We start from the raw sequence: 16,227 nt of genomic DNA, 5'->3' as shown, positions 1-16,227 counted from the left end.
TCATTCCAGTTTTTTTTCCCCCCTTTGTTGGAGCGCGACGGCGGCCAGAACGCGACCGGAGGAGGAGAGAAACAACCGAGTGCGCGCGCGCAAACACGTGCTGGGAAGCAGCGCAGAGCAGACGACAGCATGCTTTTCGATGCGGCGGGGAGCAGACGACGCGGCCGCGTTGCGCAGAGGTTTTGACGGGGTCTCCATGGAGGGCGCTGACGCACAGAGCGGCGCAGCGCCCCCTGGCCCAGGTTTTCTCCCCTATAGTTTGGACACAAACCTGATCACAAAATGCCTCTCACAAACAGTCTGTTGATTGTAGAGCTCGGTCCTTCCCTGGTATGAGCCGCCGCCACAGCTCAAGTCGGCCATCGTCTTTTGGCGTCGAAAAAAATCGAAAATGTTTTCTTGCAGGATTTGTAGCTCGTATTGCAGCAGGAAACAAAGCACTTTTTTCTCCATCACATGAATGCAAAATATACCACAATCGAAAAAAGGAATGGAGCGTGGGCGTCAGCGACATGCACTGTGTAATGAGCGAGGCAAACAAATCGTGCGCGCGATGCATGTCGAGAACTGACTGCCATTCCTTGTGGCAACCAGCGAACCCTCGGCCCCCAACAGTCAACGCCACCTCTCGGCAGCCTGCGGCAGTCCAAGCGTCGGCGTCGCCATTTGCTCTTCGCTGTGGAGCGGCCTGTTCACACACCTCCTTTATTCTTACACCACGTTCTGAGCAGTCCAGGCTGCTTTTGTGCAAGTAAGGCTGTTCATTATGCTGCAGAAGGACTGCGCTTAACTTAAAGTTTGAAACAGATTATTTTGTCTGCTTTAGAAGGGAGCATTTTTACACTTTGCTTAAAATCTGTCAACACAGAGAAGTTGCGACAAGCACGATGCACAAGGTGGCATCTTCGTCTCGAATTCGCCCTGTTCAGCAACTGCTGCCTTTTCGTTATTTCATATCATCGACAGTTGACTTTATACTATGTGAGTGGAAGTGACAGCATTGTGCCACGGGACGATGTCCATTGGTATTATTTTAGTTCAGACAAAGATTATTTCTCTGCCCAACCCATACTATTGACCGGTGCGTGTATGTAACGTTTGTTCTCGCTGCAAGGAGATTCACTTCTCTTGGGACCTCTCTGAAGGTACAAGGAATGTTCTGAACGATTCTGGCCCTGAGTCTGCTTCGGCACTGCTCTGCAGAGTAGTCTAAAGCACTACACACAAGCAATTATTATTATTATTATTATTATTATTATTATTATTTGCTGACTGGAAAGTTTAGCGTGAGAGTTCTGTAACTTTGCATATTTGATCATGACGCAGTGTTACACAAGGCATACATTCTAGATTATTTATTTTTCTAATGTCCGACAGCATAGAATAACACATCTGCCAACCATGCCGATTTGGCCAGGAAATTCCTGATTTTTGGCTATACTTTCTGACTGTACGACCATTGCTTCCTATTTCTCAGATAAGTTGCTTCTGCCCATGCTTCAAGGGTTCCTACAAAACCGGAACTGCAGAATTTGCAGCTGCATCCTAATCGCCAGCGTTACCATCAATGGCTGCACTAGCACCATTGGCATCATCGACTAAGAAGTCAATCAAAGCTGATAAAAGCTGAAGCCAAAGTAACTGTGGCTTGTTGCATTTTATGTTTGCTATTGCAGCTGCTTGTATCAATGGTTAAGGTTAGTTAGGTCATCTATGGAGCTATCACAGCTCTAGGAAGAGACATTTGCAGATGTTCTTGCCATTTTATACTTGTTAATTTTCTTGCTTCGTGACATGGAGAAAGGACAAACCTTTTGCATTTTGCAGTGTGTGGATGCGACGTCAGCGTGCCTCTCGTTGGCAAAGGTGATTTTAAACTGAAACTAGAACTGAATTTCACTCATCGCTGTGCAATACAGCCTTCCAACGTCTCCTGCTGGTGAGGGACGCTCACAAAAATAGTCACAGGTTTTTTTTTTACTCTAGCAAACTCTGCTACTGTAACGTCCCTGCGATAGGAACCATGGAGCACTGGTTAAAATTTAGGGCAAACCTATGGAACCTCTTCCCCCTCTCCTGCTTCCCTTAAAACATTGAAACATTGAATACAGCCTGACCTCCCCACTCCTCGGTGTGAATAAAAAATCTCTTGATTTTTGATTTTGCCAGGGTAGCAGGTATATACTATTTTTGCGAATTTTTGTGCAAGTCAAATTTTGTCAGTCCCAAAAATTTTTTCATAAGCGATATATATTGTCACCTACACGGTGATTGAGGATACCAGGAAAAGCAAGGGTTAGCCCAGACACAACGGCAGCGATCGAGCAGCACAAACGCGAACGTCCAAGCGACACTTCGTTGTCCTTCCAACTTCGTCCTCCTTCACTCAGTCATGCGCCACCTGGCAACGCTAGGTGGCAATATATATATATATATATATATATATATATATATATATTATGTCATTGAAGGTAATCTGTCAGTCACATTGATGTGCTGCAGTAAAAATGAGATTAATTTATTTGTCATTATTCATTAACCCTGACAGGGTTGAGTATTGAGTAGTTTCATGGGACCCTGGGTCAAGAGACAGGACCGTCTTGAAAAATTTGGGATGAATGGCAGTTATTTGTTTGCTGCTGTTAGCGGGCATGATTTCCATATTAACAAAGAAAGCTAACTTAGAAAATGAAGATAGCAAAGCTGTCAGTGTTTCGAAACCTTCATAACTTAAAGGAAAGCACCTACTTAACCTGCCACTGCGGTTCGGTGGCTTTCTTCATTTGGCCCAAGGTCACAGGTTCGATCCTGACTGCAATAGCCATTAAAAATAGGAAAAGGGGTGTATGCTGTGTAATGTTATCACATTTAAAGGACTACAGGTGGTCTAAACTATTCTGTAGTCCTCCCCTATGGCTTCCATCATTCCATCTGTCACTTCAGGATGCTAAGACCTGCAGCTGATATTTTTGAAGCATTTAAAATCGTGTTTTTGGGACTTTCGCTGGACTACAATTGTTGCGGTAACAAACTTCTCTGGGTAGCTTATTAATGAAAGTGAAGGCAGGCTTTCTCCATTAACTTATCTCGTCTGGTGTCAACACTTGGCTCATTCTTTGAGTAGGTGCAGATTTTCATTCTGCAGCACTGATTGAGGAAACTGTGTTGCCCTATTCTGCACCAACATGGCTGTAGCGAGTCCAGAAATTTAGGCGCTCCATCCAAACTGTTGTCATCTTGGGAAATTCCATCATACTAGTGAGGAATACACATAACAGTAGATCCTCAGTGATGCGATTATCACATGATTGTGATATTCATGTCATCCTAAACTAAAATTTGTTGGGGTTTAAACATGACCTAAATTTAGTGATAGAGCGAAAGCTATGAGTGTTGCAGCGAATTTTTCTGCGGGTACATGGATTTAATGTGCCGCCGTCACAATGTTCGAACAAACCTACTGTCCTAGCAACTCGCTGTTATCATTCGCTTCTACCAACTACAGAGTTATCTCTCTTCTTCTTCTTTTTCTTTTTATATTTGTTCGTTTTCTTTTCTTTTTCATCTTCCACGGTGCAACGGTGCACGCCGACGGCTTCAAAACCTACCGTAGTGTAGCTTTCGCTACAATAATAAAATGTATGTGTAGAAGCACAGGAAATGACCATTGGAAATGGCCTGTTTACCATTGATTAGATTTCTTTGGAGCCACGCACCACTGCACACTGCTTGCAGTGTTTTCCATGCCAGTCGCAATGTTGGCGGTATATCGGCCATGCACCGCCTCTTACTGGCAACGTTGGTGATATGTGGGCTGCACGCCTCCGCTCAATGCTTGTTGCACACGTACCAGGCGAATGCCAATTGTGGTGTCGGGCACTGTGCAGGGAGTGCATAGCGCTCGAGGGTGCATTCACAGCTCACGCATTCATGTCATTCGTAATGGTGAGAGGGAGTGTTCGGAACGCCTGAATTTCTGCACACTGCACACACAGCGCATTCTGGGCAAGAAATTTTACCGATTTATATCATTCTGAAATTCGCACGAATTCTGATCGAATCGTCAAGATTTGATTTCTGTGTGTGCATTGGCTTGCGCTTCCTTCTTGGAAGCTGTAAATGTGTCTTAAGTATTTTAGCGTGTGTCACAATTCTATGTTCAAGTGGTGCATTGTGTAGGAGCCTAAATCATTTAGCTGTTACTCACATTTTAGAGGTGGTTTTGCTGTTCTTATCATTCTTGCAGTTCTGTCACCACTGGCATTATAATAGTTCACAGTAGATGAGCTATTAATAGTCCCCAGAACTTAAGTAATGACGAAAGTTGGGCGAGTTGGTTAACATTCATGATGGAAAATAGCGCAAAAGTACACGAAGGACGGAAGGAAGTAAGACACGGACTAGCACTTGTCCGTGTCTTACTTCCTTCCGTCCTTCGTGTACTTTCGCGCTATTACCCAGAACTTAAAAAAGGAAAAAAGAAAAGAAGAGTGGTGGAAACTGCTGCAACAAGCCTCTTGCATTAAAAGAACAGCAAGTACATTACAGAACACCTTTAGACTTAACAGATCAGTGCGACAGTCTGCAGTATTGCTTGCTCCGTTTTTAAAGTATTTGGAATTTTCAGTTCCAGGCGATTCTTTCTGATGAGACAGCTATTGAACAGATGCAGAAGAAAGGGCCTTTCAGGGCTAGGAAACCAAAAATGGCCCTTATGAGTGAAGTTTGCGGGCGTGGTAAGTGCATTTTCTGCCGTTTTCGCTTTTTTCTTTAATTGTTACGCTTTGGAGGGAAAGTAAAAAAAAAATCCCATTTTGACTGCACTTCTGCAAACATAGAGATTCTGCCTTACTTTGTGGACGTTTTTGTACTACTTAATTAAAGTGAATTTGAGCACCCGTAACCTTTGATCTCAGTGAGATTTATTCATGCTGTTGTCAGCAGTACTGTTGAATGCACTCTTATACATGAAAATTATGGATTAAATTCAAGGCATTTCATGTAACTTGAACCAAGAATTTTACAAACGGTGGTAAAGTGTAGCCTGGTGAAACCAACAGGGTATTGTCTGCCATCCTGTAGTGCTCGTAACAGTAATTTTTACATTCTGCTTAAGGATGGGGCTCTTGGAACATTTTTCTTTATTTTTAATCTAATTATAATGAAAATGCACAGTCTTAGTCAGTTTTATGTGCTGATTTCAAATATGTAATTACTTTTTGATATGTCAATTAGTTCTTAAATTACCTGACATTTTCACTCCATTGTTTATGGAAAAGATCAGGAATAATCCACTAATCAGAAAACTACTATTAACATGTGGCTAAATAGTATATTGTATAAGGAATACAACGTAGGAACTACCTTTCTGATCAAGGCCATATTAGTCATTTTACAACTTGAAGTTCGATGTAAGAAAGAGTGGTTGATGAGCCATTTAAATTGGAGCATGTGCCCAGCCTGGGTGGAGCAGTGGTTAGGGCGCTCGACCACTGTGACCAAGGATGCGGGGATTGAATCCCGACCTCTGCAGCTGCTCTTCGGTGGAGGCAAAAAGCTAGGCGCCCATGTGCTGTGTGATGTCAGTGCACATTAAAGAACCTCAGGTGGTCGAAATTTCCGGAGTCCTCCACTACAGCATCTCTCATAGCCCTAGTCGCTTTGGGACGTTAAACCCCAAAACCAAAACCAAAATTAGAGCATGCAAAAAAATTGCCACGCATGAAATGAAAATAAATCTGTTTCCAAAATTGTATAGTTTACTTGCCTAGGAGCTTGCTGCAATAAAAATTATGCCTTTTTCTGCTCTAAATGCGAAGATATCCTTCTTGTAATCTAGCAAACGATCAAGAGTTTGTGTTTTGAGAAAACGAGAAAAAATGAACTGAGACGGGATTTATTAGACTCGTTTTTATCATATAAAGTGGAATAAATGACCAAGGGAGTGAATGAATTAGTCGGTATCTAAAGATGAGTTTTAAGTTTCCGAAATGTTGTTTTCAAAAAGTCGCTTTTTTCACAATTTTTGGCCCTTCAAGAACCTTGTCCAGTTTCAGTTTTGGGCAAAGTGCCTTTCATTAAGTTGTAGAGGGAGTTCATAAACAACCTATCCTGTTTTTTTCTACCAGTGTACCTTCTAAGCAGTCTTTCTGTCCTTTAAAAGGAAGACTGCGATGTTTGAAAAAGTATCATGTGACTGCTCTCATACACTTCCACATTTCGATGCCCCCAACCATGTTTATAACTAAGGAATGTGTGTGCTGTATGTGCTTGATTGACCGAAGTTCATTTCGATGGACTGCACGATGATACAAAATAAAGAAAAGAGAACCTACCTTGAATTATGCAACTTCAGTCCATTTTCTTCTGTATTTGTTCCATAAATGTCACAGCTCAATAAAAGCGCCATCCAAGTTGGCTGTCGGTAGCCTGCCCATCGTTTGTTGCTTATTTTGAGCTGTGCATGCTTCATTGATTCAAAGTGTGTTTGAAAGCGCGGTATACAGTACAGTAGTGCAAGAGCACAGTTGTGCGGTATTTTTTTTTCATATTTTGTGGGCTTTCTTTGAACCCCAGGGAAAAAACAATCAGGTATTAGATACAATGGTAGAAGAAGCTGGATTGGTATCTCAGAATTCCTTTCCAACCTGAAGAAACACACTTAGCCCTAAACAGGTTAAATATTTTGCATAAATCATCTTAAATCAATTAAGTAATCTAGCCAAATGTATATAAAATGCTTTGAGGAGTACTGCATCATGGCAAACAATACATTGTTGGTTTCACATAGCTGTAGTGCACTGTTCTATATTAATCTTTGGCTCAGGCTACGTGAAACACCTTGTATCAAGAAAAATAAATATAGTAATAAAAAAGTGTATTCTGTAGCATATATGGAATAACATGTAATAATATGGAATACAAAGAGGGAATGCTTGTTACATCTGCATTTCCCTTGTCAAGTCATAGTTTGGGAGCATTCTCACTGATTTCACTGCTTTTATCATTTTAATTGAGAACTATGATGAACAAATGGGACGTGCAACGGAATTAAACTAGGAATGCGCTAATATTTTTGCAGTTTATTAACCAGCCTGCAGGCAGTATATATGCATACTTGAGCTGGCAGTAAAATAAATATACTGTGTGTACTAGACAGCATGTTTGAATATAGCGAAAACTGAGCAGAGCACTATTTCACTCATGGCGTGTTGATTGAAATGCAACATTAGTGATACTATTTAGGTAACAATGATGGCAATAGTTTTGAACAAGGCCCGTGCCCACACAAAATGCGTGCCAATTCGGTTCGTGGGAGTCACTCACGCTAGGCTGACTGGGTTCACTATTAGTGCCCCATTAACAAAAAAATGCTACATATTTTTTGCTAATGCTAGTTAAGGGCCTAACTTGATATTTCGAGCAGTCACACTATTGTTGGGGCTACTTACATGATGTAACACAGAATCCCAGGCGCGATAGTCGGATCTATACCACCACGATGCGACGGGAGCAGGTCGCTAGGAAACGTGTGACATTACACATACCTCCCATTTAAGCGGGCTGCATCGGAGGTGCAAGTAAAAAAGCTAGCAAATAATGCCATCTGCCCGAAAATATGTGAAATAATTACTGCAGCTTCAGATAATCGCACCTTCTTAGTGCAATATCAGCAGATAACAGAAAGTCTCAATTTCTCTGCAGCACACCTATAAAGAGAGTCTATCATCGGAGCTGATTATAAAATATTAGCATATCTTGGTAGATCTCATCATTTGGGGGAAGTAACATGCAGAACTTGTGATTTAGGCAGTTTATATTTTAAATGGATCAGAAAATTCAAGGCTGGGTGAATCACTGTGTAGTGTTATGTTCTCTTATTGCAGCTAACATGGTAGCCGCCTTAAGTGTCTGAGATGAATACTATACGTTTCATGACTAGGCCACAGTGTCATACAGACCGCTAATTTTGCTCGTATCAACTTCAGTCAGCCTGCTTTTCATACTTTCAACAAATTACCACTATTTTTCTGGTTTAGTCTTGCTTAATTTACTTTTAAAATGCTGTCAAAAGTAAGAATCTCTTGATCAAAGACGCCACCATTCGTATAGCAGTGCTGTTACATGCAAGGACAGTTGTTAGTATCTGAGATAGATAACCCCAATTTTCTTTAAGTAATTCATTAATTTTAAGTTATCTAAGGCTACCTTAGTGCTCTTAAGTATAGTTTTAGCAAAATCTGTGCATCTAGGCTGCACATGTTCAGTATTGGCACTGCATGCCGCTTGGGTGACACTGGTGATCTGACAGTCATTATGTCCATAGAGTCGCTATGCTAACTGCGTAACCTGTTCCTATTGTAAGGGTTTGCAGAAGTCATATACCATCGCCAAAATGGACTTACCGTATGAAAAACTTCGCATTAATGCAAGAAAAAACAAAAATTGTCAATAATGTCAGTAGACTGCCCTTTAACATAGGGACAGTACTTATGGCTCTTGCTTGTGTTCTTTACCTTGCCTCTCTCTGTCTTGTTTTCTTATATTTTGTGACTGCACTACATTCAAATGAAATGAAGAAAATTAACAAAATGGAAGATTTTTCATGGATTCCTTATGTCCGGCAATTCCATTGTCTGTTTGCAGGGTCTCCCTTCCTGTGGCTGTTTCCCTGTGATTCTGCACCCAAGAATCTCGACTCGTTGTCGTATGATGTGTGACGCCTTGTTCATCTGTGGGATCCTTGAGTGAAATGTTATTTATGTTGAAACCCTGAACAGTGTCTCATCATCTCTTTCTCCTGCTCGTGACTTCCCTCTTGGTTGGATTGTGAGCATGTAGACATGGAGGTATGCTAAATGTGTGTGTGTGTGCTAGTAGTTTTTCTACGATCATTTAACAGTACTTGGTTTATGGTAGTTACTTGAATTTTAATGCAATCACTGTTTTAACTGTGTCACTGCTCTTCTATTGAAACTGTTTACCAAAAGAGGAAAACAAACTAGCAAACAACTTTTGCATGCTTTGTAATAACATGCTTGCAGTTCCAGACTGCTAATGTGTGGATGTTAAATGTAATGTTCAGAAAAAGTGTGTACTAATAGCATTGCTGAATTATACCACTAATAAGTTTGAAATGTAGAACTCTTCACCTTGTGCAGCCAGGCACCTGGCAAAGTATTTGGTTTGTGAAAGCCTGTTAATTTTTTTTTCTATAAATCATGAACTGTCATTGTTTGGGAAGCTTTTATTGTATTTAGGTTCAAATGGTTGATGCTCATTTATGAGTCAGGTGTTTTAGTATGTACCACTCTAATTGCTCCGACTTCTTTTCCCAGTGAGAAGAATCAAGATGTGTGGTGGAGCTAATTCTGCTTTGAACAAATTATGGAACAATTACTATAATCGCATCAATATTTAAGGCAGCTGTTTAAATTTAGGCTAAATTGGTGAAGTTTATGCTGCCTTATAACCTTTCAGCTATCCGTGGATGTGTTTGATTTGAATTTTGGCACCTCTTACATGCTAAGTATGGCTCAAGTAACAGTCCAAGTATAAGTCATTGTTGGCTTAAGAAATTTTGCATACACCTTTGGCAGTCCCAAAACGTTGAATAGTTATTGGCAGCTGGTTTTGCAAAATAGTACCATTTGCAAGGTGATTCTTGATGGTTCATCTTTATTGTTCATAGTTATCTTTTACATCATCTCCTCCCATCAGTGCGAGGCTACACCAATGTTAATTTTTAGAAAGTACAATGTCATATGCGTCTTTTTATGGCTGGATCATCTGTTGTATGAAAGCATGATGTTGCTTAATGGGCAGCGTTCTCTGTCAACATCATGAAATTTGATGCTGACGTTTGTGGAGGTAGAGGTTGCTTGCTTACAAGGTGACTAAACCAAAAGATGGGGGGTGCCTGTGTGAAGTAAAAATGTTGAAGAGGCTTGTGCTCTTGCTTTACAATTGTAATCATTACCTGATTAGTCTGAATGAAGGCAGCCTGACCATCATAATTTGCATTCAGGCAGCAGAAGGATATGCTGACACACCACTTTCACGAGTGAATGCACAAGTTTCTTGATTTGTCGTCAGTAGTGATAATCTTCCTGTGCGTTCACTTCTGTCTTGACTTCTTTAACTTTCACTCTGGACGGCATGCTTGAATGGGTTGTGCAGCACAGTTCCGCAGTATTTTTCTTCTCTCTGTTTTACTTCTGTTGATATAATAGCCTCTTGACTTGCAACGTCGTGCTTTATTTTTTATTCTTCTTTGAAGTTAAGAACATGCCGATGTACTTGACTGTCGGAACTTCACAGACACGCAAAAGACTCACTAGGGGACATGTGACAGGGCAGTGTTGATGTCTAAGATGATACTGGCACTTATGTGTCTTGTACCAACTTTATTTGTTGCATCGCAAAACTGTTATTCTTTGAGAGAATCGTTTTTAATGTTTGGAATTTACAAATGATGAAGGAGTCAGGTGGATAAATGTGCAAAATTTGAAATGGCTTTTGTTGGCTGTGAACACATCAAGTACAGTTTCTCACATCATATCTGAAAAACTTCAGTCTCCAGCAGAGCCCTTGGTAAGCACTTTCCAACTTTAATGGAAGCTGCACTTGTCTAATTCAGAGTGAAGAAATGAAGTTGCATTACCGATGTTTTGTTTCATCATAAATTGTTTTGTTTTGTTGCAAAAGCAACACTAAGACGGCCAAAGCAAGACCTCGGGTAGCCTCAGCTACGTCATGAAGAGGCATAGCCATGAGAAGACAGTAGGACAAGAAGAAGAAGAAGAAGAAGAAGAAGAAGAAGAAGAAGAAGAAGAAGAAGAAGAAGAAGAAGAAGAAGAAGAAAGAAGAAGAGGAAGAGGAAGAGGAAGAAGGAGGAGGAGGAGGAGGAGAAGAAGGAGAAGAAGAAGAATGCTCGGTCACCCGCAGCTAATGCTTTCGCTCCACATTCGGTTCAGCAGCATTGAACCCTTCTCATTTTTTCACCTTACCCCGAGAAGTTTGTTACAAAAACGTAGTTAAAACGGACACATTCTATGTGATGACCATGTCTGTTAAAGCTGGGCTGAGCTGAATGGCTTTTGGAGCTGTCGGATTGCTTGTTCCCCTGCATTCCTTCGACAACTCTGAGAGGTTGTGGTGGTTAAAGTATGACTTAAAAGTTTTGTTGCTGTCATTATGAGTGCTCAAAACATGCAAGATTCGGTGACTATATTCAGTCCTGCTAGATTTTTATTCAAAGTGTTTGCAGGGTATACTAGATTTGCATAGCAGTTGATATATGTATACCTGAAGTAATTGATTCTAGTCATTTTAAATTGAAACCACTGCTGCAGCAATTACGTGATTTGACTGCAAACCCCCAGTACTAATTGCAGTATTCTCAACTTGATGCCAAACTGCATTTCTCGGGAACACATGTATAGTACCTCATTCTTGGCTGTTTTGCAACTGCAACCGCAGATTCAATCACTTTTTATTCTGTATGCAATTTGCTAGTGCTCATGTCTTGTGTTTCGTACAAGGGTAAGCACAACTTGAGCGTAGAATGCACATGTGTGATGCACACATAGACACACACGTTATGTTTTACCAGCAGTCTCACAATGGTTTGTTGCAGTCAGGTCACAGAAGGTGCCTGGATGTATGAACACTGAAGTACAACATTTATCAAAAGTTTACAACCCAGAAGGTTTGCTTTTAAGCCGTATAATATGACTTCTGTAATAATCGTGGAAGTCCTAGCCATTGGAGAGGGTAGGACGAAACGTCTTCTTGCCTTCAGCAAGTATGGAAACCTGGGAATGCATTACGAGCCACATAGTATCGCTCAGAAGTAGACCCCATGGGCTGTAAACTTTTGATAAAGGCTGTACATAAATTTGCCCTTGAGCTAGGTAAGGTTTATATCGCACACTGCATGAGATGAGATTCGACACTGCGTAGGCCTGTGCAACATTACGCATTGCAATGAGGAGTAAGTGGTTGTGGAGTAAAAATGTGATACCTCTACTCTGTGTGTGCATGTAATATTGTATCATGGCATTAAGGGATTGTAAATCGGCACGAAAAGAGAGCATGGCTGGAAATTGAGTATTCACTTAATGAGGCTCGTTCTTGTACCTGTATACTGAGAACAGAATGTGTGCTAAACTTGGGGCTCTTGCATATTCGTTCATTTACTCTAGCCACAATATTTTTGAGACATTCGCCATTTTTTTGCTCCCTATTCTTTGTGAGTGCTTTTTGAAATATGTTGTAACTCTCGAAGAGCAGAGTGATCTTGTATAGGGCAGTGGACGAATTCGTCTCCTTCCCCACTGGATGACGTTATCTTGACACTTTTTGGTGATATATGCATTGTATATATACTGTGCAGTGCTGCACCTGACGTGGGATAATTTCGTGGACTGTAATCACTGATGCAAGCCACTGTCCTCGAACATATCATTTATTTTTCCCTTGAAGGCTAAGCCATGTGGCTTTAGAAAAGGATTTTTTTTTTGTGTGTGAACGTGAGTAGTTATAGTAATTTTGACTTCATCAGCCTGGGCTGTAGTGGTTGAGTGTACTTGCAGCATGAAAAGGTATGCAGTTCTAAGAATACTGTGCCAGTGTTTAGCCTGCAAGCCGTTGTTTTAACTTTGTGTCCCTCAGAAATGTATACGAGCCTCATATTGAGTTTCTGATGATTTTCTACGATCGTGATATTGCTGCAGAGCATGCTGCTGTTGCATTAGAGCAGTACATTTTCTGGTGAATACTTTTACCTGTGAGGCGCTACTCTCCATACTACTTTCCTGAAAATGCAGGTGTCATAAGAGGCCTTAAAGGGACACTAAAGACACCCAAATATGCTATCAAAATCTAATAAACGGCATTTCGCGAGATTGTCGCCGCATATTCGGCAGCAAAATATTGAATTATTGCTGAGATACTGCGATAAGAAGTTGAGGTTTTTTTTTTTGTTCCCGCCGGTCGAATTCACACTTGTTTTCTCCTACTACGTAGTAGGGTAGAATGATGCACACTATGACACAAGAGGGGACTCAGTGATTTCTGGCGCACAGGGAGCGTAAAATACTTCGCAGGTGCGTGCCGAGCATGGAGAAAGAAAAAGCTAGGAGGGAGTGTGCGTAGCCTCCGCAAGCCAACCTCCTCTTACTCCGCTCCCTTCTCTCTCCTGTGCGCAATGATTCTTGGGAATTTAGCCAACATAGTTGTCATACTCAAAAGCAGCTGGTTGCATGGTATTCTATAGTGACTGTGGATGCCCCAGCGGAAAGCCTACTGGAGTGGACTGCCGCAAGTTGCGCGTCTCGTCATAACACAAAAGTTACTTTGTTTACGGATGTTGTATTGTACTCGCGTGTTAGGCACACTGGTGAGAACCGCAGGTAGGTTTTTCAACCACGGGTTCGTCAGGAAATAACGTACGTCGCATGCTGGCTGAAGCAGTACATGTATTTGAGGTCTGAGTTTCATAAATGAAGCAGGTGATTTTCGTCTCGAACAATACGTGCACATACCCTGACAAGCAAACGTCTTGTTTCTCGAGGAGTGTGCATAACAGGATACTCACCGTTTGAGCAACAGCCCAGAGTGGTATATCCTTCTAGCATCCCGACATGCAGCATTTCGTATGACAACTTTTGTAGTTGGGCTAGTTGATTTGATTCCATGCTTGCGAGACTAGTGCACAAAGGCAAAACACAAAAACGAGGACAAAGTGCGAAACACAAGGACACGAAGGACGACTGGACGAAGCGGATCAGTCCTTAGTCTTGACTTTGTGCGCCGAGCCCCGCACTTTGTGAAATACGTGTGTACTGTGGCAGCGGCAGCTCTTAGGGCATCGGCTCGTCTAAAGGTTCAAAGTTCCATTCATCCATCGTCTGCTCAGCGCGCGTCTCAGATTTTTAGCGCAGGCGTCGCATAGCGAAGGCATTCCTCCAGAGCGGAGCTTGCGAAACCCCAACGGAAACCAGCTACCGTCTACCGCTTACCGTGTCACTGATGGCTCAATTCTCATGATGCTTTCCATCTGCTTTTCATTATATTTTGATGACTAGGCTTCCCTCCCAGCCCGCGGCGCTCCCTCCTAGTTTTTTCTTCCACCATGGTGCCGAGTCATGATCTTCCTTCGATAAGCACTTAGGGTAGGCGCATCTGCTCTGAGCTCTTATTTCAGGCGCCACAGGTACAAAACGAAACTATCCGAGCACGCACCTAGTGGCGGAGCCGAAACGTAACCAAAACTGAAGTGGGCGCCTGTGGCGCCGCTACGTATATTTTTATATTTGCCTTGCAACATTTACGTTCTTGTTTCGCCCTCTACGTGTGATAAAAGCGTGTTATGTTCGAGACAAAACCTACTACTGCATTAAAATGGGCAACATAATTCGCATTTGTCAGCCTCCGGGATCCCCTCCGCGCCACGTGATTTCTGGTTGCGAGTCTCGGCCGTTTCGATCAACATTACTAGAACTACTAACGTTGGTTTCGGCTGTGGCGGCGATACCTGTATTTGTGTCCTTCCTCTTTACTACCTTATAACAGCTCTGTTTTCAGTAAGTGCTTTTTTTTTTTTTTTTTGTTTTTTTGTTTTTGTAATCGGGAACTCTCATTCTATCGATGCAAGTCCACTTTATTTTTCTCTTTGGTATCTCTTTAAGGAGCCCCGACACTCCTCTATGCCGATAGTGAGAAACACTTTGGAATATGTAGGTTGCTGTTTGAGCAGCGTCTACTTGGGGGAAAAAAAAAAGTTTTCTCAGCTGTCATCAGGAGCTTCCAAGATATTGAAAGTATAAAATGAATGCTTTCATTTATCTGCAACTTGGTTTATAATTTTCTTGTTTATAAACTAGCATATAGCACAAAACTTATTTTCTGTTACTCATGGTGATCTCACTGGTGGTAATGAAGCTCTTTCATCGAACAACTGAAAGAGTCTTTTGATTGATTAGATTATAGCAGAGGAGTCGGCTGTTTAGTTTTCTTTTTGCATGGGATGGACATCACATGTTGATGTTCAGGAGAGCTTATCAAACGAATGAGGGCTTATCGCTTTATTTGTGAGTGTGGTGCACGCATAGGCGTATTCAGCTTTGGCTAAGGTGCTCATGGCAGCAGATCGTACCCTCCAAAATTGTTTAGCTTGTTTAGCTACCATATGCAAGAGGCAGTTTAGAGTCTTTAATTACACTTACTTGCTATATGATATGCAATATAAATGTTATTTTACTCTGTTGGTGCAATGAGCTGTTTCGATCTCACGTCGCACAATTTACGTGGTAGCCTTCAGGCAACGAACATGTTTACACAAATTATTTACTTAATGAATATAATTTTATGTCGAACTTGAAACATGCTTGTATGTATATCTGTTCCCAGCATGTGTGTCATGGACTGATGCCCAGAAGGCGTTTGTGATGTGAATGTGCAGTGCCCACGTGTCTCCCAATCTGCACTGTGCTGCCCACCTGTTGCTAATAAATATATATTTTCTTTTCGTCGTGCTGGATTACTAACTCCGTGACATAGCGATTCCAGAGTCTAGCAGGTTCACGGGCCATGCTTTGCACACTTCGGAACATGTGCAGTAAATGCCCTGCTTTGAAACAAACTACCAAGTAGCAGCATATCGGTGTGTCGCTGAGGTACTGCTGCTTTGCTGCATTTCACTGGAATTATTGACATGGATCTGTGGAGTCCCGTTCCTCTTTTTCTTTTTGCGTTTTGAAATAGTGCATTACCTGGTGAATGTGAGGAAGAATTTTTTGCGCATGTAGGCTAAATGATTTGAATTCTCCCTCTGATATCTGCCACGTGTTATTGCGTCCTGATGGTTTAAATGATCATCATCTAGCCCTCAAACGAGGGCTTCTAAGCTATGCTGTTACAGTGGCTAGCAAGTGCAAAGCAGTTTATTACAATATCAGGACAAAAAGGTCTTAGCCATCTTTAGGGGGCTATTTTAGAAGACCATATTTTCTTCTCTGTTTCTGAGCTATAATGTAATGAAAGCTTTGTTGTTCTCGATGCTGGTAAAAAAACGTTGAAGTTGTGCTCAGAAAGCCTATGTTGCAGTAAAGTGGGGAGAAATTGGAAGCAAATGTTGATGTTTTGAGTTCGGGAAGGCCTGATGAGTTCTGTGTATCCTGCATGCTTGCTAGACATCTTGTTCCAAAGTGAGACACAAGGATC

At 41.7% G+C, this 16,227-nt stretch overlaps 1 protein-coding gene across 3 annotated transcripts in view; it reads left to right on the top strand.

Annotated features, from left to right (window-relative positions):
- The window catches only part of Dnz1 (DNZDHHC/NEW1 zinc finger protein 11), a 35,014-nt gene extending 19,482 nt beyond the window's left edge, over positions 1–15,532 (top strand). For 2 of the 3 annotated variants that reach the window (XM_084606606.1, XM_084606605.1), the window contains exons 7-8: positions 4,628–4,736; positions 8,647–15,532. In XM_084606606.1, coding sequence (XP_084462732.1) covers positions 4,628–4,736; positions 8,647–8,720 — 183 coding nt within the window. In that variant the 3' untranslated portion in view covers positions 8,721–15,532. The remainder of the gene's footprint in view (positions 1–4,627; positions 4,737–8,646) is intronic. The other variant, XR_014708025.1, reaches the window with a different exon arrangement.
- Positions 15,533–16,227: the final 695 nt, after the last annotated feature.

The sequence above is a fragment of the Amblyomma maculatum genome, chromosome 6, assembly GCF_055883805.1.
Source record: "Amblyomma maculatum isolate TAMU_Amacu chromosome 6, ASM5588380v1, whole genome shotgun sequence".
Classification (NCBI taxonomy): Eukaryota; Metazoa; Arthropoda; class Arachnida; order Ixodida; family Ixodidae; genus Amblyomma; species Amblyomma maculatum.
Note: the sequence above shows the minus strand (reverse complement) of the source record. Positions and strands in the feature narration are given on the sequence as shown.